Below are 22,650 nucleotides of genomic sequence, written 5' to 3' on the forward strand. Positions count from 1 at the left end.
CTCTGCTAGTTGAGATTCAGAACTTTCTACTTGCATTTTGAGAGAAGTTGCTGTCTTCTGTACTTTCCTTCAGCTTTCATCTTTTAATGGAATAGAGGAGCTGCACAGCTTTGTATCAGAGCCAATTGTCAACTTTCATTAGATGCAGTCTATTGTTTGTTCAGATTAGAAATAACTGCATTACACTTTGACTTTGAAGGCTTGTTTGTTTTTAAATATACTAGGTATATGTGACCTTTTTGTCATTTTTGATGCACTTGGTTTGGCAAATTTGAGATACACATTTTAAAGAGCAGCAACAAATATTTGCAATGCAAGTACTTCACAAAAGCCACTTTTTGTAGTTCTAGAAAAGTAAAACAAAATCCTGCAGCTAATGCAAAGTATTAGTAGATTAATATAAAGTGTTGTTAGCTAGTATTGTACCCCAAATATATCGCATGGGGGGGGGGGGGGAAAAGTGCTTAGTGAGACTGCAGTGCTCGTTATTTAGCAGTGGGTGGGAATCCAGCTAGCTGGTCTTAAAATCTCATTATGAATTGTCCATGTGAGTGTTCAGACATGGCCTCTGTCAGAACATAATGGCAAGGAAGTCTAATTCAATTAAAAAAAAATACACTGAGCAACTTTTCTTAAAATGTTTAGAATATTAAATGAGAAATATGTAATTGATACAGTAATATTAGCATTCTTTTTTCAGAGAACATGCCCATCAGGAATTAAATAGTGACTTGTTCTAGCAGTTAAGAAAACTCCCCCAGATACTTTCTAGTGCACATTTGGGAAAATTATTTGCAATGATGTATTTCAATTTCCTTAATAAACTAGACCTGTCTTCCTAATTCCCTTTCCCTCAAGTCCCTCCATAGGGGTTAAGAAATAAAGTATTTTGAAATTATTATCAGATAACTGTTTCTATGAATAACAAACTAATCTATGCCTTTTAAAAATAGATTTATATTCCAAAACTGGGAAGTAAACAGTGTTGACAGAAAGGAAATATGAGATTATTAAAAATGAAGACATTTTGCAGAGCTACTCTGGGTTTTATTTTATTTTTTCCTTTTCTTTTCTTTCCCTGGGAAGTAGTAGCTCTGTAACAGCATGCACTGCAATGGCTTTCCTGCTATTTTAAAATCTGTGTGAATACTGGTACAGATAGTGGTCCTTTAGTGCCCAACGCACACTGTCTTATACACTGATACCTATAGTAGCACATACGGAGTGACTATGAGATCAAATGCTCTGGTTAAAAAGCCTTGGGGAAGCATTATGTGTCTGAGGTCTGATCTATTGTCTGGGAGGTCGGAGAGTGTTAATGCACTCTGCAAAGATTAGACTCCCTCTCTAATTGCTCCAACACTTCCTTAAAGGATTTAAACAGTCGGGAAAGGTGATGCTCCATGTCAATTTTTGTCTTCTGACAGCCGTTGAAGTTTATCTGTCCTTCCACGGAGACCACTAGATCACATAAACCAGGCAGTGTCAAAAGCATAAACCCTGAATTAGGACTGAGAACAACGAATGCAATTATTTACAACTTTGTTATTTCAGCTTTTGAATACTTTTAACATTAGGGTCGGGATTGATTTTACAGGCTATTCTTTTTCGTTTGGTGATGGGAACTCCCTAAGTCCCACAAAAAGTTTAACTTGCTGAGTTTGTCGAAAAGCCACTCTTTTAATTCCAAAGCGGATCAGACTGTGTTTCTTATAGCATGGCTGATACTTCCCAACTCTATCTCTATGGTACCAAGTCAGTACATGGAACAGCCACTCTAATGCTGCTTGTTTATATGATGTGCAGTGCTATAATCTGAGCTACTGTGAGCCACTCATTGCTATTTATCCAAAACTTTTCCTTTCCCAAACAAAATCTAAGAAGGGCTTTGATTTCCCTTGGTCTGTAGAGCCCAAGTCACATATAAAATAAATAAATAACAAGTAAGGCAGTAAAGCTCCTACAGAAAAGCTTTTCTGCTGCTTAACCAGCATGTCCACACTGACAAGACCCCAGTACTGGTTTTACAAAGCAAAATAGAGATTTGTCCGATGGATCAAAGCTACTTAAAAGAGGCAGCTTATAGTTGTTATTATTCTGCAATCTAGTTATTTAAAAATTAGCTGGAAGCACCAGGTAGTTTTGTTGCTGGTTTAATGGCTGATCTATTGCAGTGGTTTGTGTTCTCTTGCTTAGAGAAGCACTTTAAAAGTGAGGGATGGAAAAGGGTGAATGTTACTAGAGAAGGAGAAACATGGTTCAACACTGAGAGAACTTGGAGCATTTAATATTTCTGCAGCAGGGCCATGGTATCCTGATGTTCACAGTAGGGTAACACTGTTGTAACAAGTGGGGAATTTGACCCATCTTTTAAAAAATGTCCATTCCTGCTTCACAGACAGATGTGAGCGTGTCCCGTTTTACCACAGCTCACAGAACACCGCAGGACCTGCCAAACAGAAAACCACCCAGTAGGGTGTTTTTTCTTTTCTTTTTTTTTTTTTAGGTGGATCGGAGGCTTTAGAATTTGACAGTGTCAGTGGTTTACTAGTCTTGTAGCATCTAAATATGTTGATATATATAATCCATTTCACACACAAAAATGTATAAATATGACCTATATAAATATATATATTTAATGCATCTTTTCTAGATTCTGAGCAGATGACTAATACAGCTGTTAAAAGGAGAAAATGATTTTTTTTTTTGAATAAAGCCCTCTTGGCTCTGAATCGGAAATTGAGGAGCAGAATTCATCAAATGTATTCTGATCGTTCTCACATGGGTAGTTCCTCCTTCCTTTCCTGCATAGCATGTTCCTTTGCACTGTTGCTATATTACATGAAATGTTTCATCTGTATATAAAAATTAAAAATTCAAACAAAAATCTGGCCCACATGAAGAACAGGCCCTTTGGGCATATGGTTCATTATGCATATTCGTTTAATTACTAAAACACTTGGGATGTCTCTACTGCCCTTGCTTTCAACTTGTAAAGTTGTATCTGTTCTGCAGCACAGAATATGTTGAACAGGCATGTGTCATAAAGGACTTCAGTTTTCTCTTATTTAAAACTCTATATAATGTTCTTGGCTGGATTGTTAGAATTTACTGAATATTAGTTCAATCCACTGCATCAAAACAACAGTTCAGAATCTCTTTTCTCTTAACACCTTCTCTAACCCCAAAAAGGCAAGTTTTACAGTGGTTAGTTCATAGCTGTGTTTACTATCAAAGTAACACAAGACTAAGGCTTTAGATTTCAGGCACATTCCCACAAAGCACCTAAAGTCGCACGTTGAAGCTGTATAACTTTTATTAGCTAAGAAGGGATTGCTGTGATAGTGTGACTTTAATTGATTTTCAGGGCAAACAGGTGGTGATGGTTTAGGCATCCCCTGGTCTCCTGCCATTCCTAATTTGGAGCTGCACATATAATAGCTTTATTAAAATAAACAATCTTCTGGCTTTAGTTTTACCTGAACAGCTGCCTGAAATTGCAAGAGTCTTGCAACTTTTTTTTTTCTTTTATTGTTCTGTGTTTTGGAAATCAAGATGCCATAGGTCCGTTAGTGGAAAATCTCTATTACACGGTGATGTTGTGAATACTTAGGATTTTTTTTTTTTGGATCTTTGCTGTTGTTGCTAATGTACGGTAGCAACATATTTAGGATATAGTTACAGTGAGTATCCCAGTCATCTTCATGCATTTGTTCTGTAATGCAGCAATTTTGTCTCTCTGCGGATTATGAACCTGCTAAAATTATTTAAGTGCATTGAATCACTCTGACTGTTCTGAGCATTCATTGTGTGCTTGTGAGATGTGGGGAGGACTGAGATTCGATTATGATTTTTGCTGTACTCTTGACTGTGGAGAATTGGTCTCGGGTAGATGAAGGGTACTTCTGGGCTCTGGCACAGGGCGGCTGACGGAGGCTGTGGTGGGGAACCCTGTATGCACACAAGAGAATTGTCTGAAATCCTTTGCCTGAAAGGATGCCATCTTGCTGCATTGCTTTATAGATGTTTTTAGATTTCTGTTTTTCTACTATGGGCTTAGTGGGATTTTTAATTTTTTTTGAGTATTTTTGGTAACTACTTAACACCCCCCAAAACCAAACAAAAACAAACAAGTAAAAAACACAACAAAGAAACCCAAACCAATGCTTTGCTCCTTCTGCTCTGTTTCAGTCTGGAAGCATTGCTAAGGCTGGAGATTTTGGAGAAATGCATGCCAGACAGTTACAAAACATTTCTGTGTACAAGTACCTCTATATGTGGGTTTACTGCAACCTAATTTTTTTTCCGTGCCATATCTGGTGATTGCCAGGGAACAAAAGTTGTGTGATTCTCCTGCCACCGTATTTGGAATTAAGTCTAATTAAATATGCTTGCTTTATTAAGAGTCCTTTTTGCTTTACTCATTCATATCTATGAACATGAAGGAGGGAAGTCATTAAAGTCATTTAAACATATTGCTTAAACATCTCATTCGCTACCAGTTGTAACCCAATGTTGATCGTCGAAAGTTAAAGAACACTTCCACCGCATACTCTTTCCATTTACTGTACAGTTACGTCATCATCTGACCCTTACTGCTAGTGTTTCTCACAATGTTAACAAATATGTCTCCAAACTAAGTGGACATTTATCAGCTTAGCTAATGATAATTTTTTTTCATGACCCTTTTAAGGTGTTCACCTTATCCAGAATAAATAAAATTAACCTACATTTTTTTCTCCTTTTAAATAGCACAGATATTTTTTCTGACACTTACTGGAAGAATTATTTACTATAGAATCAGGCTTTTAACTTGCATAATGCCTGTCTTCCCTGAAAATAGATCATAACTTTTTCTGTATGAGAGCAATTCTGAAACTATGACCCTACTGATAAACACAACCAAAACATTAGAGATAAAAATGACCATTTAATTTAGCTACAATATAAAACAACATATTTTTGTTTGGCATGCCTTCCTCCCCTTTGTTGTAAGATCTTCCTCCACTGCCTTTGTCTGTCATAGTTACCCCTTTAGAAATAACATGCAGATTTATTCCCGTGACCCACTCCCAGCAGATTACCCCGAAAGATAGAAAACTGTTGCAATTTTTTTCCCTTAATTTTTAAGCTGTATTGCTTGAGGGTCTTTAACTGTATTTTACTTGGCTCAGGAAATGTAAAATACATTAGATAAAAACATGAGGGAAAAATTAGACCAGTCAGCATGCTAGCAAACAGCTATTTCTTCAGTGTCTGCAGTTTGAAGAGATGTGAAGTCTCTTATTGTAAAACTGTTGTGCATATACAAATATAGAACCCCAAAACAACCGGTGGTGGTGTTGTTTTTGTTTGGATTAACCTCTTTTGATGTTAGGGATAAAGAGCAAGTACAGCCACAAGAAAACTGTATGGAGGCATCCTATTAGACTTGTGGTGGGCTGCTCTGCTTTGGGGTTTAAATGTGTATGTTCTAAAGGAAAAAGTTGAGACCCTCTTCCAGATAAAACTTTTTGTGTTGAAAATTGTTTGTGGTGACATTTGACAGATAGTCTTGAAATATCTGCAATGCACTATATAAATTTTCATTTACATATAAACTTAAGAGGTGTGATGCGTTCATTGAAATAAACTTGAACCAGGCAGCTCTTCCCTGACCCCTCATTAAAGAAAAGTCTCTAAGGATCTTGTTTTTAATTTCCTGGGCTGGCTAATCTCATTAATGTAACCAAAATAATCAAAATAAAGGAAAAGACACTTTTTTTTTTTTGGGGGGGGGGGGGGGGGGTTGGTTGTTTCTTGTTTAGTTCTTGTTCTGTAATATAATTCAGTATCCAAGTGTGGACGTTCTGTAAGTGTTTGCAGTCAGGTAGCCTTAAATGTAGCATCACAGCCTTCCCTGATTGAGTTGCCAAAAGCAGCGTCCCAAGAGGGTGGTGGAGAACAGATCGTAATATTGTCAACTCTTCTGATTTCATTGCGACTTTTTGCAGAATAACATGCTTTTCTTACAGCTCCATTTCTTAGAGTCCTGTGATTGCACATGAATCACAGCTTTCATTTAAAACACAAATGAGTTTCTACTTCCTTGCAGCAACAAAGAAAATGAGATCCCCCTGAAGAGTCTAAACCAGACAGTGATAAAAAAGGCCCTAACACATACTGACTTAAACAGTATGAGATTTCTTGTGTGTTCTTAAGGGATTTTTTTTGCTGGTTTGTTGGTTTTCATGTCTTATTTTATTATGAGTAAGGAGTATTATTTTTTTTAATGTTCAAACTGCCATTAAAATTGTGACCCTGGTGAGTGTAGTTCCAATCCTGCCTCCTTACTTCGAAGTCTTTGCTCATTTTCCTTCTTGCATCACCACATGTAACATAAATTGTCAAGCACAGATCAGACACCTCCTGTTTCTCTCCCCTGATAACCTCATCCACTGCCACTTTCTCAGAATGCTGCGGCTGGGACAAGTAGAGCTGGGATGTGTGGCTGTGGCAGCAGGACATGGCTTTGTAGCTGTCTTGCTTGGCTTGATCTACACAGACTACCGAGATGGGCAAATGTGGCCATGCGGTTTTTGTTACCTAAGGTGATATATACAAAATAGAGTGAGATCCGCACGGTAGCAAATTGTGCTGTGTAAGCAAACCCCTTATTCCTAATCCTCAGTTGTGTACCGTGACGTATATCTAATGCCCAGATAGAGCTATACCGAGGCACAATTTGGTGTTCTGTTTTGGATTTGGAGTGTTTAGGTGGATTTTTTTTTCCTCTTTGTTTTTAGATTCCAATAGTGTTTGCCCTTGTAACAGAGCACTTATGTAGAAGAGCTAAACTTTTTGCCTGTGTTATATCCATGAAATTAGCAAGTTGTACACAGATGAGATGTGTGGAACAATGCAGGGATAATTCATAGCATGGCATAAATATTTAAGACCTTCCATTCCCTCAGGTCATTTTTAATTTTGGTCATCCCCACTCAATACAACGCACGCACCATACCGCTCTTGAGATGTTCTGTGTTCGCTTGCTGGACACACAAAGCAGATTGAATCCAAAGTAAATAGGTTTCTTCTGACAGCACTGGTCTGTTTAAGTATAATTTCTCTTCCTGCCACATTCTTTGTTACTGCATCGCAATGAGGGAGCGACTTTGCTCATCGCTGACTCCTCCTTGAGCTCCAGCTTGGTGCCTGGAGGTGAGGTGGCTCTCAGCTGAGCATGGCACAGTGATGGAGCATCCCATGGATATGGGAAGGAGGAATGCTGGAGTGCATCTCTTTGGAAGAAGGTCTACTATAAGAAGAAATTATTTGGAAGGGGGACATTACTGGAAAATGCATTCTTTAAAACTGTCTCAACTTTCATTTGCTCTGCCTTGTAGTGGAGCTATTTTAAACTAATTGCAGCTTCTGTTGCAGGCTTTTTTTTTTTTTTTTTTTAAATATATCTTCCTCATCAAATGCACAAGCCATCCCAGGATTGCAAAGACTGTTACTGTGTTCACGTGGGTCCACATGATATGCTCTGGTTTCTGTTAGCCTGATCTCAGCACCATGTTAGTGAATCTATATTGCCTGTTATCTGAAGGAGATGCCTCTGTATGCAGGTACATACACACGCATGAGTTTCCAGCTTTAAGTGGGTGTGTCCATTATTCCTTTGCCTCTTTTACTCTCACTTTCTAAGGACAGGAATAAATATCTGTCAAAAATAATTTGTTGTTGACAAGCTTATTGCCTCCAAGGGATTTGAATGCCCTTTTGGAGAGCCAGTGTCTTACACTATTGGCTAATATCCTGTATTTTGTTTGGGGCAGAAGGACAGAAGGCTTCAAAAAGAATAAAAAAAATGCTAGTTTGTCCCTGAATACTTAGCTACAGAAATTTATCTTCTTTCTAAACAGTCGATTTGTGTGTACATGGCAACTTGAGACTACATAACCCCGAGATAAGTTTGAAACATGCAGTTCCTCTCCCCTGTAAATAAAGGGGAGCATGTCTTTGTGCCTCGAATCAAAATCAGTGTTTTGGTTTAGTTCAAAACAGGTAACTTGGAGTGGTATTAGCTTGTTTTTTCTCCTGACTTCATGAGTTGCATAGACCATGTTTATGAATTGCAAGGAAACTTTTGACAAAGCTGTTAGTCATTTAGACTTCAGTCAAATTGTGTGTGGTTTTGAAACCTGAAGTTTCAAATAATATTTTTCACAGCTCCACTGATGAGGCATTTCATTAGCATTGGAGCCTACATTGGCTGAGAAAATAACCTTTTACCATAGGTTCCATGCGTGCATTTAATCTCCTTTCACTTTTATTTTTTCCATCTGATGGAATGTATCCCTCTCCTCCACATCTCTGTTGTTTTCCAAGAATTATTCTGTTATACAACATAGCACATAGCATCTTTTACTTCTCAAGAAAGACTTACCAGGCCAATGAAAGCCTTTTTTTTTTCTTTTTTCTTTTTTTTTGGAAAATCCTAATTCAAAAAGGAAAATTACTGTGCAGAAAAATTGCCCAGAAAGTCCCGTCTAATGCTAGGCTTCTAAACCTCTTAAAACTGTTCTGTCCCATGACTGTGGGTTTGCTGGTGACAAATGTTTTATGGGCATACTTTAGTGGACACCCGTCTAAAATCTGTTCTTAATAGTCAGATCCTAAATTAGAACCAGAGGGGCAGAAAAAACAGATTTGAAACGTGTTTCTAAGGGTTTGTTTTTACTTTCAGTTGAGACTGCCTTCTCTCATCTTTTGTACTGCTGTCAAAAGGGCCACTCTTATGGTTGTTCAAACTCCATGCTTCTTGACAGGAACAGTTGGACCCCTCTTCAATGATTTTCAGATGAAACGGCTTCCAAACCTCCAGAGCTTTAACTTGTAGTTATTAGGCCCTTTGAAATAGCAACACATTAATCAGCCGAAATCGAGTGGTCCTTTCTCCAAGGCTGTGTTGTTGCTGTTCTCTTCTAGGTAGAACACTAGTCTAAATATTAGTTTCAATAGCTCTTTTTCTTCCTTCAGATATGTCTATCCCATTTCTGCTTCTATTTTGATAATTGTTTTGTAATGCCGTGAATTAAATTGCTCAGTTCTATACCAGGCTTTTATACTCTCAAATTGCATTAAAAGATGTAACGCAGAAAGCTAGTTTTTGCTTGCTTGACTTTTATTTTAGAAATTGGTTACTGTCCTTTTAACTTTTCTCATGCACAGTATGAAGCCCAGCAGAAAAGGTGTCAATGATGTAATGGATTATGTCTGACAGAATTTGGTCTAACGATGAAATGAAAAATGAAAAAATGAAGTATGGTTTGTTAAAACCAGATCATTTGAAATCGCGGGGGCTCTTGGATTCTGTCCCTGGCTACTGTGATCTTGAGCAAGTGATCTGAACCTGTTAATGGTTTCCTTTACCAGCCTCTGTATTAGGTAAAAGACAGACTAGCGACTACAAGAAATTGGGAGTATACTGAAGCTTGCAATAGCTATTGTATATGTATATGTTAACAGTGGAACCATTCTCGAGTTTTGACGAAAGATGTCATTAGAAAATAAATTGAGGAGGATAGTGCGGGATCTTCTCCCAAACATAAGGTATCACTGGGGAGAAAATAAAAACATGCATGACAGAAAGCCATTTGTAATTTGGGGAGTGGGTGTCTATACCACGGGCCTTTTGGTGTTGTAGTTGGTGCCTGGGTGTTGCATGAGAGCTGAAAAAAATAGGTCATGGGCTTATATGGGAACTGCTTTGATGGCTGATGCTGCAGAGCTAGTGAAAAGGCTGTTAGAATGCAGAAATATTTCTATTCGGTTTATAAACACCCTCTGAACTTTTATGATGTACTGTATGTTCACAGCAATCATTTCCCATACCTCGGAGGCTAAATAATTTCTGAATAGCTAAATCAATTTGTCTTGTATCTGTGTTGTGTCACAGTAATGAAAGCTCCTCCGCTGCGATGGTAGCAGTAAAGCAACTCTTCTTAAGTAGATGTGGGAGCTCTATCAAAGTGTCGCTGTCTGAGTTATAACTCAGCAGCTGATCAACCAGTCAGCATTAGAAAGGAAGCGACAGTATGCCTCAGCCATCAGTTGAGACTACACTGGGATTTTTGTAATTAAATTTTAAGTTTTATTTAAGGTCTGAAACTTAATAATACACAAAATATACTGTTGGATCTAAAATCACCAAGGTCTTGATTTTGTATCGTGCCTAAATGACCTGTGATTGCAAGGTTGTATTATACTTGCAACTGAGCAGAGCGATGTTCATATAGGATGATGACAGATGCACTAAAATTGGTTCAAGTCCTGCAACTGAATGAATGAAGAGAGGTTCTTCAAGAGCTTCATTGACTCCTGTAGGACTTTGTATAGCTGACTGCCAGTGGAGTCTTTTTGCTGTGTTAAGATGAGACAGTTCACATATAACCCAGGGAGATGATGTATATGCAACCTTCTCCAACAGTCTGAAATCAATTTTTTGAATTCATACCTAGCAACGTGAATTTCTGTAAAGGAGTTTGCATAAGGATCAGGTGTGTATCTGTGTGTGCATCTATTTTTAGCTATTTATATATATATATATGCTAGATTGTTATATGTATAGATATTTGCAATAACATATCCTCGTTCTTCAGAATGACATCTGAGGTGGGATGGGAACTGGTATCACCTTCACTTTATCTTACAAAGCAAGCAAAGATTCATTCATTCAAGAGAGCTGGAGTAGCTTCAGAGGAATTTGTTTGGGTTAAAACTTCTTATTTATGGAACTTTTTATTTATCTTGAGCTACCACAATTTTTGAAGCCTCCTGTAAGAGAGATCAAGTATCATGCCTTCTTGCCAGCATTCTTGTGTTTTGGTTGCCTTGATTATGTACGAAATTTGACTGTTGGAATCATTATCACTTCTAATTTTTTAGTATGTCGAAAAGCATGATCAAAAAGAAATCAAAACCTAATCCTCTTCTAAGTTCCTAAGCTGCAAATCAATAGTATGGGGATATGTTTTCTGGATGTCAGCCCATTTTATGAACACATATATCTCAAAGATTGTTTTACTGGCCTACAAATGCCTTGAACAGGATGACAGTCTAATTCCTTGCATAGCAACAGCTAACATAAAATCAGGTTTGCTCTAGAAAATGCTACTGGTATTTGGGCAGGGCTACATATACAGTCATTGTTTTTTGGTTTATGTTTGGCCCTGGTAGATATTAACTGGCCAATTGTCTGATGTCAGGCAAGCCTTTCTGCTTAAAAGTTACAACAGCTGCTGTTTCGTAGGTGCATAAATTCTCACCCCATTGAATGCCATGGGAAGTAGCTCTTTGGTACACTGTGGCTAGACTTTTGAGTCCATAACACAATATATGTTGCCATAAATATCCCATTCTAAAAAAGCCAGACTTGCCTTCATATCTAGTGTCTGACAGACCAAGGATTAATGGAGATAGAGATTTAACTTTCTAATCACACAGAGTTTTCCTCTCATTGCAGTTTGAGGCGCATTAACTGAAGGATCTGACTCATTTTCACTTACCTGTATTATTCTAAAAATGTGATTTTTTGTTTCTGATCATTTCAGATATTCCTTTGGGGAAAGAAAAATATGATAAGTGTATTTGTGTCTAGTTTTTAAAGGAGATTGTTTAAAATAGTTTAAAGTTACTACAGGCATTAGGTAGTTCTGAAAACACTATATAAGAGTAGAAAAGGAAATGGGATCACAACATGCATTTTGTGGCAGTTCTGGATTTAGTTTATTAACTTTGTTTTTCCAACCACTCCAAGTTTGGAGTCCATTCAGGTATCATTGGTACTTGTAAGATAGGATTGCAGTTTGGCTTGGTATCATATTTTTGAAAAATACTAAGTGCTTTTTCAATTCCCCATCATATTGGTTACATGTTTTGCTGATCCAAATTGCAGAACAGAACTTCAAAATTTTGTTTCTGCTTTTGCTATTAGTGGATTTTGTCAGATACCACTCTGAAGGTACAAACTCGTACACTTTCTAGGTAAAGAGACCCCAAGAAACCAGTGAAATCAGAATATGCTTTGCTGGAAAATGGCGTGTATGGGAATGGAGAATAGGATAGCTGGATCCCTTCCCAAAATAATGCATCACATGCAACCTAGAGCCTTGCTTCCTGGAAGGTGATGGTGTTTTCTCTGTGTTGCTATGCCAAGAACACAGGCGGGTTAATGGTGAAAATGAATTTGCTAAGCATCCCTCATTGAGCAACTGGAGAGATGGAAGGCTCCTGTTACACAAGAGGAAGAAACTCCTCTAGCCTGTGAAAGACGGGCTGGCAATTAGGGTTTGATGAAGTGCAGCAGGTTTAAGTGGGTCTATTATGCTCTAGCATTAACGACAAAGAGCGTTCAGGCTTTAGGAAGTCCCAGGAAGGAGTGAATAATGCCTTTGGACCAAACTTATGTTATGGCCTTCACCAAAAACAGGGAGGGAGAAGCTAACAAATAGGAGCCTAATGGATTCAAACAGAATAGAAAGAGAGTACATTTTGCAAGCAGATTTTCTTTGCCAAAATAAGAATATGAATGAGGTTAAGAGAGATTCAAGGATGAATGCACATCAGGATAATGACTGAAAGGCCTTCTTTGTATGTCTTTCTACTTAAATACTTCTATGCTCCCTTCTGTTGCTTTATTTCTCCCAGGTATTTGTGGTCACCGTGTGGAGCGTGGAACTGTACATGGTGCCCCTGGCTCTGCTGGTGCTCTTTGCATACAACTTCTCCCTCGTCAGAGCAGGGAAGGTCAACAACACCCAAGATGCCCAGGCAAGTAAAATCGCAGTAACGTTTCTGGCAGACCCAGCTTGAATTTGCCCTTGAGCAAGTTGTCATGCATTTTAATGGTATCAAGCTAGTTGTGTAGCTAAACATTTTTATTTCAAAGTTACTGAAAAGAAACCTCCACCCTCTCAATTTTTCTGATTCAATTCAAGCAATAAACCATTCAGTGTACTAGGGGGAAGAAGAGAAGAGTGTGTAGGAGGGGGATTTCACTTATAAAGGTTTGCAGTGATTTTGTAACTAAGTTGAATTAAGAAAGACATGACAAGACCCCAAAATCCATGCCCCCACTGCTCTTACACTCTCAGTGCATCACACTGATGATTCATGATTCACAGAAGAGGAAAGTCAATACAAGCTGAAAGTGAAGTTTGTTGTTTTTTAAACCTTGTTGGATTATCTGAGACTTCAAGAAGAAAACCTTACTCCTCCTACCTGTCCCCCAATTTTAAATGATAAATGTGTTTTCTTTCTTTTTTTTTTTTAAAGTTAACCTTCAGTTCTTTAACTTGATTTAGGAGAAAAAAAATAAAGATTAAAATACACAAATATTTACATGTTGCAAATTGCAGCTGTTGAGATATTAAACTGTTGCCCACTGTCTTTACTTGAATAACAATAGTAATTACAGTTAAAGAAGAGGATAAATTCATGGATTTCCATAATGTTCCATTTTAGAATGTGTAACAAGTACAATAATGAAATATAAGCTGACTTAAATCTTCTAATTTCTGATGAAAAGATGATTGACATTTGTACCCCTGAAGCCTACCTTTACACAAATCGATTGCACAGATTTTATATAGACAAATACTATCCTAGGATTAAAAAAGGTCAATTGCTATTGTATTAGCAACAAAAGTTGCTTTTAGTTCAGTTTTGATCTATCTCCATATGGAAAGATTGTTGGAACACAGGGCAAGTCATGCTATAGGGACCAGGATATAGACTTGATTTGAAGATAAATGGTAAGAGAAGTGTTTTTCTCCAATTCCATCTAAGTCCAGAATAACATAGAAAGATATTGTGTGTCTCCAGTGACTACTTTATTTCATCAAGAAAATGAGAACTTCCTATGTGGGAGAATCCCAGCCAAACTTTTATTTTATTTTATTTTATTTTATTTTATTTTATTTTATTTTATTTTATTTATTTTATTTTATTTTATTTTATTTTATTTTATTTTATTTTATTTTATTTTATTTTATTTTATTTTATTTTATTTTATTTTATTTTATTTTATTTTATTTTATTTTATTTTATTTTATTTTATTTTATTTTATTTTATTTTATTTTATTTTATACAAAAGGCAATATAAAATAATGCTAGGTTACCCAGGAAAAAATACACGAACACTAGCTCTCAACACCTACCATTCCTCCTATGGTGAATTTGTTGCATATTCAAGTGAGGAGAGTCTCACATAAGTCAGCAAGACTGAGCAGCACATCATTGGGATAGATGCTTCAAAAAGCTTTTGTCTGAAAATGCAAGTTAATCGTAGCAGTACTGAAGAAAGGTCCAGCAGAAGGTTTGCCCTTTTTCCGTCACACATATCCTGCAAGCAATGAGATACTGTGGAATTCAGGGGTGTATTTTGCATAAACAAAATTACACATCTGCCTAAGTGCTTTGTAGGATTGGGATCATATGGAACAAGTAGTCAAAGTGCCTTTAATATTACCTGATTTCTTTTTTATGTGTGCCTGTGATTCTAACCATCTGTAGGTCAAAAACAGACAATCAGGTGCTACTTCTAGTCACATCTGTCTTGCAGATGACAAAAGGTTTTCTTCAAAATACCAATGTTTTTTGCACATTCATTTATTTATTTTTTGTTTCTTCGGATCTTGGCACTACTTTTGTTTTGTGTGTGCCAGCGTGCACATTTTATGTATATAGAAGAAAGAGAACAAGAGTTTTTGGAAAAGAGGACGTTATATTCTCTCTCTGATTTCTGTGCTATAAAATGGGGATAACAGTATTAACCTTGTAGGCATGATCCAATTGCCAGGAGGCTAAAGTCGTGAATATTGGTAAAATGCTTTATGAATTACAGATGGGAGCTTCTATAGAAATGTAAACCATGATCACTGTTAATTCAACTACTCTGGGTATTGGAGAGAGCCAAAGAGTAAGTCTGGATATCTGAGCTCTTGGTACCTTGTGTGTACTAGATGAAACTATTTTTCTGGAAAAGGATAAAAACCAAATCCCAAACATCCTTTATTCTGATTCTTCACATTCTTTTATAGTTATCTGTATTTAAACTTGTAATACGCTGATTCAAATACACTTATTAAATAACTAAGAAAAACCTGGAGGCTCAGCTTATAAAATACCTGAATTGAAAGCCAAGTGCTCCTAATTTCAAGCCATAGACAAGTCTTTTGTTTTCTCCCCTACCTGTCAGCACAGAAATTAAAGGGAGAAAATAATGCTGCATAGAAATCTGAATGTGATTCATGAGATTGATTATGTTTGTACTAATGTATTTTCTACCATCTAATGCTTCAGTAATGGCCCTAAAGAGAGGGAGCAGTCATTGTATCAGGGAGGATGGAACAAGTTGAGTATAGAGTTCTCAGCCTTGACATGCCGACTGGTTCATTTGTCAGACTAAGAACAAAGCTGTTTACAGATAGTTAAAGTTGGCAATGAATTTGAAAGCCTGTTGCCTTCAAACTACTGGAACAACCACTAATGCTTTATGTAGACTTAAAATTTGTATAGGGCATTGCATGCTTTGTTCAAGCCATCACAAAAAAAGTCCTTGAATACAAAACATTATTTCTGAAAGGTGAAAGTGGTGGGTTTGTTAATGACTTGTAATAGAAGCGGGAGAAAACTGTGTAATGAAACGTTGTGGGAGTATCATAAGCTTTTTGAACATTGCCTGCCACTGAGAATTAAGTGTTATGTTTTCTAATATGGGCATCTGTTTTTGCAGGATCTTATGGGCTTGGATGAAGATGACGACGAAGATGATAAGGTAAGCATATTTCATGATGATAAGTTAGCTAGAATCAGAAGGAAAGTGGAAGGAAAGCACAAACCCACCGGCCTATCTCCATGAGACCTCCATTCATTATCTGTATTAAATGGGAAAACAATTGTTACTGTATTGCTGATGAGCAAACTTGAAAGATTGAGAAGGTTGGTTGGTTTGTATAACATTCAATAATGGCATTACCTGTATGAGACCTGTGAACTTCATTTGAATCTGAGCAGTTGCTGCTGTGTGCTTGAAATCATAAAACACATGTTCACGTATATGTCCATATGGTTATGGGTGGACAAGGTAAGTACATAAAATCCCTCATTGCTTCCATTGCAAGTGTTGGATAGGCAGTCTGCACTGATGGCTTACTGCAAATTATTTAGTATTTCCATTCTTGTAGGCCAGAATTGCTGTAATTTCTGGAGGACAGCTTAGAGCTTTCTCAATATTTCTTTTAGAGCCTGGGAAAAAATGGTTTTAGCTTGTTGGCTGAAATGTAGAAAGAATGGGAATTGGCGAGGCCTGTTCCTCATTTTATTAGAGCATACTTACTCATTCTTCTCACTATGAAAAATTCATTGGATTTTTTTCAAGTTTATCAAACCACAGTGACAAATGATAAAAGGATTAGAGGGCATGACATATGAAGAAAGATTAAGAGAATTTAATGTATACAGCTTGAAAAAACATAAGTAAGTGAAGGAGGATCTGATAATCTATAAATACTTCAGAGCTAAAAGGTGAGGAATTATTTAACGAGCAACAGCATGCAAAGGAACATTAGCTGTTAGGAAGAAAATGTTCACAAGGCAATGTGAAACTTTCAAATTGCATACTAAGTTAATAAGTGCTTCTTGAATATTCTGTGTTTTAAGAGTGTTATAGTGAAATTGTTGATCATTGAGAAGGAAATCAATACCACAGTTAGCAAGTGTACCTTAACTCTTAGTCAAAGACACTTGAAGCTCAGCACACTAATTGATGGAAATAGTTATTTAAATTTAACCTGCTCTTCTGCGGTTGTTATATTTTGATGAACAACCAGAAACCCATCAAAGTTATAAACTGAAGTTTAGACAATCCAGTTGAATTACAGGTTTCTTGCAATGCACAATAATCATTTAAATGCTCTTATTTATGTTTCATTCTTTGCACTGTAAAATTGGTCAACTAAATGGACCAATATCTGGAATTAAGCAGAAGTTGCTAAACGAAAGTTGAATTATTTTCAAAGGAATATTGTCCCTCTAAAACTTGATAATTTCTATTTTGTGGGTACCCAATGTTAGATGCCTGTATATGTTGAGCCTGTATTTTTTGTGTGATGCTTAAATGTGTAACGTTATTCTCTGGAACTAATCCTATTTACATTATTCTTTTTTAGTTTTCCAGTATTTTTACTTTCAAGTGCTGAGGTGGAAAAAGATGTAAAAACGTATTAAATACATATACAGTTCTCTGCCTGTGATGTGCAACAGGCTAATTGCTGCAAACCAAAATATTCTAGGTCAGATTTACCCTGGATATAACTCCTGTGACTTTGGTTCTCTATAAATTCATCTGGGTCACTTAAGTATGGATCTAATCACTTTGCATTTTTGCCCCCTGCTAAACAACTCCACTGTCATTTTCTTTTTTTAGTTTATTTTGACTAAGTGTGGTAGTCTGGGAAAAATCCTGAGAGTCAATGTTGAGCTGTCGATGATTTGGCTCAACCGTTTTGCTGTAATCAACATTGCCCCTATCTCTATTTCATGCAGTAAAGGCCCTTAGAAATGGAGAGCTGGAAGAAATAATTAAAGCAACTCACAGTGGACACCTCCATCAGGCTTTCTGATCAAGATAATGCTTTCTATCCCAATATGACAGCAATGATAATTCATAACTTGTATTCGTTGTATACTACTGTTATGTGTCTATGAGATTCAGACATAGAATTAGTAGAGAATTGCCAACCATTATGCGTGTCCCACGTCATACGCTTTGTAGCATTGCCTTAATGTCTTCATGCTGTCTTGGGTACATTCCCTTTGCACCACTGTTAGACCATGTGTGCACTCTGACTTGCATCTTTAAGTACATTAGGTTATTCTAAGTGACTTTTCCAAGTCTGAGGGTGGCCAATGCTCTCTAGGGAGTGTAAGAAAAATGTAATTTTATGACATTATCTCATTGCAATGTCAACATTTAAACAGACAACTATACTTTAAAAAGAAGTCTGTGTATTTTTTTTTTCCTCCCTAATACAAGAACTCCTAAAGTTGAAATCTGTTAGTTGGGTTGTAGTATACGAGGTCACTGTTTCTGTTTCCTATCATCGTGTTGTACGAAAATAGTCGCACACATAGCCTTTCTGGGTTCTGCTGCAAGTTAGACATAACAGACCATGCTTCTGGGAATTGTAACACACCCTCTAAGAGACGAACTGTTTACAAATTATAAATACACAGATGCTTAGTTCAAAACCCAAGAGCAGATTAACTCCCTCCACCTAAACTATCTGTCTTAAATGACAGGGCTTAATTGCCTACTCCCCCGTTCTTTCCCTCTCTGCCCTTTCCGAATAACATCATGGAGGACTGTAAAAGATAAGAGAGATGTGTCCCTTTGGCATAAGCTGCTGGATAGATGAATGCCTTCTCGGATTTGTGCCATCTTGGATGTAGAGTTCAGGCTGTGTCCTGTCAGCTCTGGGGTCTGTCAGACTGTCTGAATAAGGATTGTTTTAAAATTACATCACTGAAATATCTTTTGCCCGCCAGTAGAAAGGTATAGACAAGTTGCTTGCAGCGTAGATTGTGAGTCATCTGATTGTTGACCATTTCTATTTTACTTTTTTTCTTTTTTTGGCAACAACTGTAAAGCTTCAAGAGCAGATGGTCACCTTGTTGAATGAGTGTGGCATAGTACCCAACTGGAAAGAGTTTTGGAGTCTTCTTGTGATCTTAAGTTGTCTGGATAAAAGTTTGCATTTCCTCTAAAATAGGGGGTGATAGTGTGGTGGAACAGTTACTACTATTTCCAGATTTGGTAACTGAGTTAAAAGAAAATCGGACAAAAATAAATCAACAGCACTTCCTGTTTTGTTTTGGAGGGTCTCCATCCAGTGATGAGCCAACAGAGCCGTGCCTGGCTAATGGGATGTAATAGGGAAGGGTTAGATGACACTGTGACTTCAAGCCAAGTCAGCTGGCAACTTACAAGAAATTTTTAGTACCTCATGGCTATTTTTTTTGGGGGGTGGGGTCCCCAAAGAAGCAAAACTCAGTATTTTTAATGTACGAAGTTCTCTGTCAAAAATAGGTACCAAAAATGTACCAACTTTTATCAGTATAGTTCAAAAAGACTGCAGCTGAACAAATTAAAGTCAAATTCATCCAGTAGCAAACAGCTGACATTTTCCATTTGTGTTAGATTCAGCATGTGGAAACCTTCCGTATGGATCTTATTTGTACGGGTGGATTACGATGAAAATTGCATTAATTTTCTCCACAGTAAAGGTCAGTAATTGAAACATGAACCAAGAGTCTATTGTGTAAGATGCTATATCCCCATACTTAGGAAAGGTCATACAAGACAATATCATCTCATTGTTTTCTTCCCTGAAAGTATAAATAATTTCATTAGTTTTTTTCCTTTTCTCTTCAATACCACAATTGCAATATAATGTTTCAACATCTCCCATTGAGATTACTGAAGAGAAATGATGGTAAAGGCTTGAAAATACTCCATAATACAAAGGTTATGTTCAGACTAACAAGGCTGACCCACCTTCTCCACAAAATTGTGGCCAAGATTGCGTCATTAAAAAACAAAACAAGGTGTGTTTTTGTGTAGGTGTGGACTCCCTTAAGTTGCTGATTTCTGTTCAGTGGACTCTCTGATTCTTCTCTTACTGCTTCCTAACAAGTCATTGTACAGACCATGAATAAGTTAGGCTTCTCCATCAGCTATAATAAATACTACGGGACAGATTCTGTTGCTTGCATGAGGTATACTCATTGCAAAGCTGGAGGATGCGCTTCTAAGCACACACAATTGTCCTGTCTTGCAACCATCTCGGCTAAAGTAATAAAAGTTCCCAGATGTCACTTAAGACACAATTATGGCTTCTGTAAGTTTTCTCCAAGCTTCCTATTAACCTAATCAACTTCTGGTTAAGTCAGAGTGCAGGGGTTGCTCTGGTTATGCTTTCATCTTTGCAAAGCTTCCTTTGTACCAGAAACTGGGAGAGAGATGGTCTGTTATTTCTCTTTTACAGTGTGGCATTGTTTGGGAACACTGTGATCCATAGGCATCCTATACCTTGGCACAATCCTTCTCATCATCATGGCCCACCAGCAGTCAAACCATCCATAGGTATAGGAGTGAGAAGATAGAGAAATTTAAAGCAGAGACTTGGCAGAGGATTTCCATATATCCTAGGGACTGTTGCATGGCTCTCCTCAAATATAAACCTTAGCAGCCCTATGCAGTCTAAAATTCTTCTGTTTGCCCTGCAGGTAGGTAAACTAACACTCTTAACTTCTCTAAATCTCTGGAGGAATATTATATAGCATCAATCAGGCTTCCAGGCTGAGCTCATAAGCTTTAGGGAGTTCTTGTCCCTTAAAAATTCCAAGTATTTAAAATGTTTTTAAAATTTCTTTTGAATTGGCAGATGTATGAATAGGTCTATCTTCCTCTTGTACCCCAAATTGCTAAAGATCATTGCCTAGATTATAGATGATGATCCAGTAGTTTAAGTCTAACCACTGTGCAATTGTTCTTATGTCTCATGTGTATTTCCAGGAGAAAGCGCTTTTTTTTTTTTTGCTTAAAGTTGTTTCCTTTCCCCTTTCCATTTTTTTTAGATAAAAGATGAATGATGAGCTTTTTCTTTTTAGTCATTGTGCACATAAATGGTGTTTTATTCTGTTGTGACTGTTGATATTGCTTTAAGACTTGTAGCAATATCGCCAGACTCTGGGTTTATATCTCTATGCAAATGTGTACAAGTACAGAAAATGCATCTTAAACCCTCTGTATTTCACGTCTGTCCGGTGGGAAAGCAACAGAGTCATGATTTAAGCTTCTCCACAGAATCTTAAACTCTGGTTTGGCTTAGGAAACTCTCTGGTCCTCTGCACATAGATGAAATTTGTTTAACGTAAGCAAAGGAAGTGTGGTGCTATGTTTTCCATGAGCATTCATTAATAAGGCGTGACGTGGTTGTCTTTGGCCGTTTCGCCAGTGGCCCCCCAGACTTAGCTGTAGGATGATGTGCCCTGTGTTTGAAATATGTCCTTTTTAGGCTGATGGTGCTCTCCTTCATATCAGTCTGAAGTAAATCTATTAGCTCTGGTGGAATTATTCCAGATTTCACACCTTTTTAACTGAGAGCATAAATTGACCTGTATGTGTTGCATTTCCTCTATTTGGTAATTATTTCAAGTACACTCAGATTCACTAAATTTCCACAGCCAGGCAGGCACATTTGCAGTATGGTGTTAATAAACAAAACGATCCTGTGATGCACAGTTTTGGGACTGCACGAGGCAATCGCTCAGAGTTTGGCAGCCATCCCCTCTGTGTGCCCGTTCCCCTGTAGGAGCCGAGAAGCCCTCCTTGACTCGCAGCAGACATCACAACACAGGGCAAGACAGTGACTCAGCAAGGCAGATTGCTGGGATTGTTTCAGCCACCCTTGGCTCCCACCGAAGGCAGGATCCAGTTCAAGGTTGCTGTGGTGTCTGTTTTCAAAGCTCTGCCTGGAATTCATTTTAGCTACCAAGAGACTGTCTGTCACTCCATGGCTGCCACCTCCCACAAGAGCTTCATTCTGCTGCTAGACTGAAGCTGTTAGTGAACGGTTCCCTGCAGACAATAGAGGACAGTGGTCTGCTGTTTATAGCCAATAAAATCTTTCTGGTTTCAGAAGTTCTTCATCTACAAGTATTTTGGCCTTAAGATGTTGTTTGGCATGGGTTTTGCCAGACAGCGGCAAGTTTGGAGTTCCGCAGTCAAGCACAGAGCAAGTTGCAAGTGAAATCCAACTTTGGTTAAGTCTCCTTTTCTCTAAATAACTACAGCATGGCTTTCAAAACCCAGAGGAATAGTGGAGCAAAAAAGCACGCACGCCTGAATTTTTTTCTTCTTTTCCCCTTTCTGTCAGTCTTGTTCATTGGTAACACACTGGGGAGTTCATATCCAGTACAAGGGATAAATCCTGGCAAAAATTGCCCTAATGTGCTTGTAACAGTGGTGACATAGTGGAATAGCTACTGTAAAAAACCTATTCCTGAAAGCTAGGCCAGCCCAAGCTAGGCAGACTAATTCTTCCTATTCCTGAAAATATTCTAAATTTTCAATCCTGATTTGTTTGCCTGTGTCCTTCTTCCTCCTTTCACATTAATCCCTGTATCCTTGTTTGTTCTTTCTCCTCCCCTTATTCCTTGTCCTTGCCCCCAGTGTTTTTCAGCTTTATATATTGAGTTTCCCTTGGCATGCCAAAAATTTGCTGATGAATACCACTTGTTTGAAAATTGCATGCAAGATTTCTTTTTGTGAGTGTTTTATATGAAATTCAAGTGAAGTATTTAGAAGTTGTAAGTAACTTCAAACCTAAAATATTAGTTGTGTACATACGATATTTGCAGTATACATCAAAAATACACTTAGGACAATTTTAATTTTTTTTCTCTTGCATTTGTTACTTATTTTTCTGGATGTATCCAGAACAACAACAACAAAAAAAAATCTGGAGGATGAATTAAAAAAAAATAGGGAACAGCTTTTAGCTTTTGTATAGATGACAGCTATTAATCAAGGAAACAAA

The 22,650-nt window shown here is 37.5% G+C and overlaps 1 protein-coding gene across 27 annotated transcripts in view; it reads left to right on the top strand.

Annotated features, from left to right (window-relative positions):
- MCTP2 (multiple C2 and transmembrane domain containing 2) overlaps positions 1 to 22,650 on the top strand; it is a 154,187-nt gene that overhangs the window by 117,682 nt on the left and 13,855 nt on the right. For 26 of the 27 annotated variants that reach the window (XM_080607888.1, XM_080607886.1, XM_080607883.1 and 23 more), the window contains 2 exons: positions 12,694 to 12,816; positions 15,783 to 15,824. In XM_080607888.1, coding sequence (XP_080464014.1) covers positions 12,694 to 12,816; positions 15,783 to 15,824 — 165 coding nt within the window. Of the gene's footprint in view, positions 1 to 12,693; positions 12,817 to 15,782; positions 15,825 to 19,247; positions 20,456 to 22,650 lie in introns of those variants that run through there. The other variant, XM_080607879.1, reaches the window with a different exon arrangement.

This window comes from Anser brachyrhynchus (genome assembly GCF_964034855.1).
Source record: "Anser brachyrhynchus genome assembly, chromosome: 11".
NCBI lineage: Eukaryota > Metazoa > Chordata > Aves > Anseriformes > Anatidae > Anser > Anser brachyrhynchus.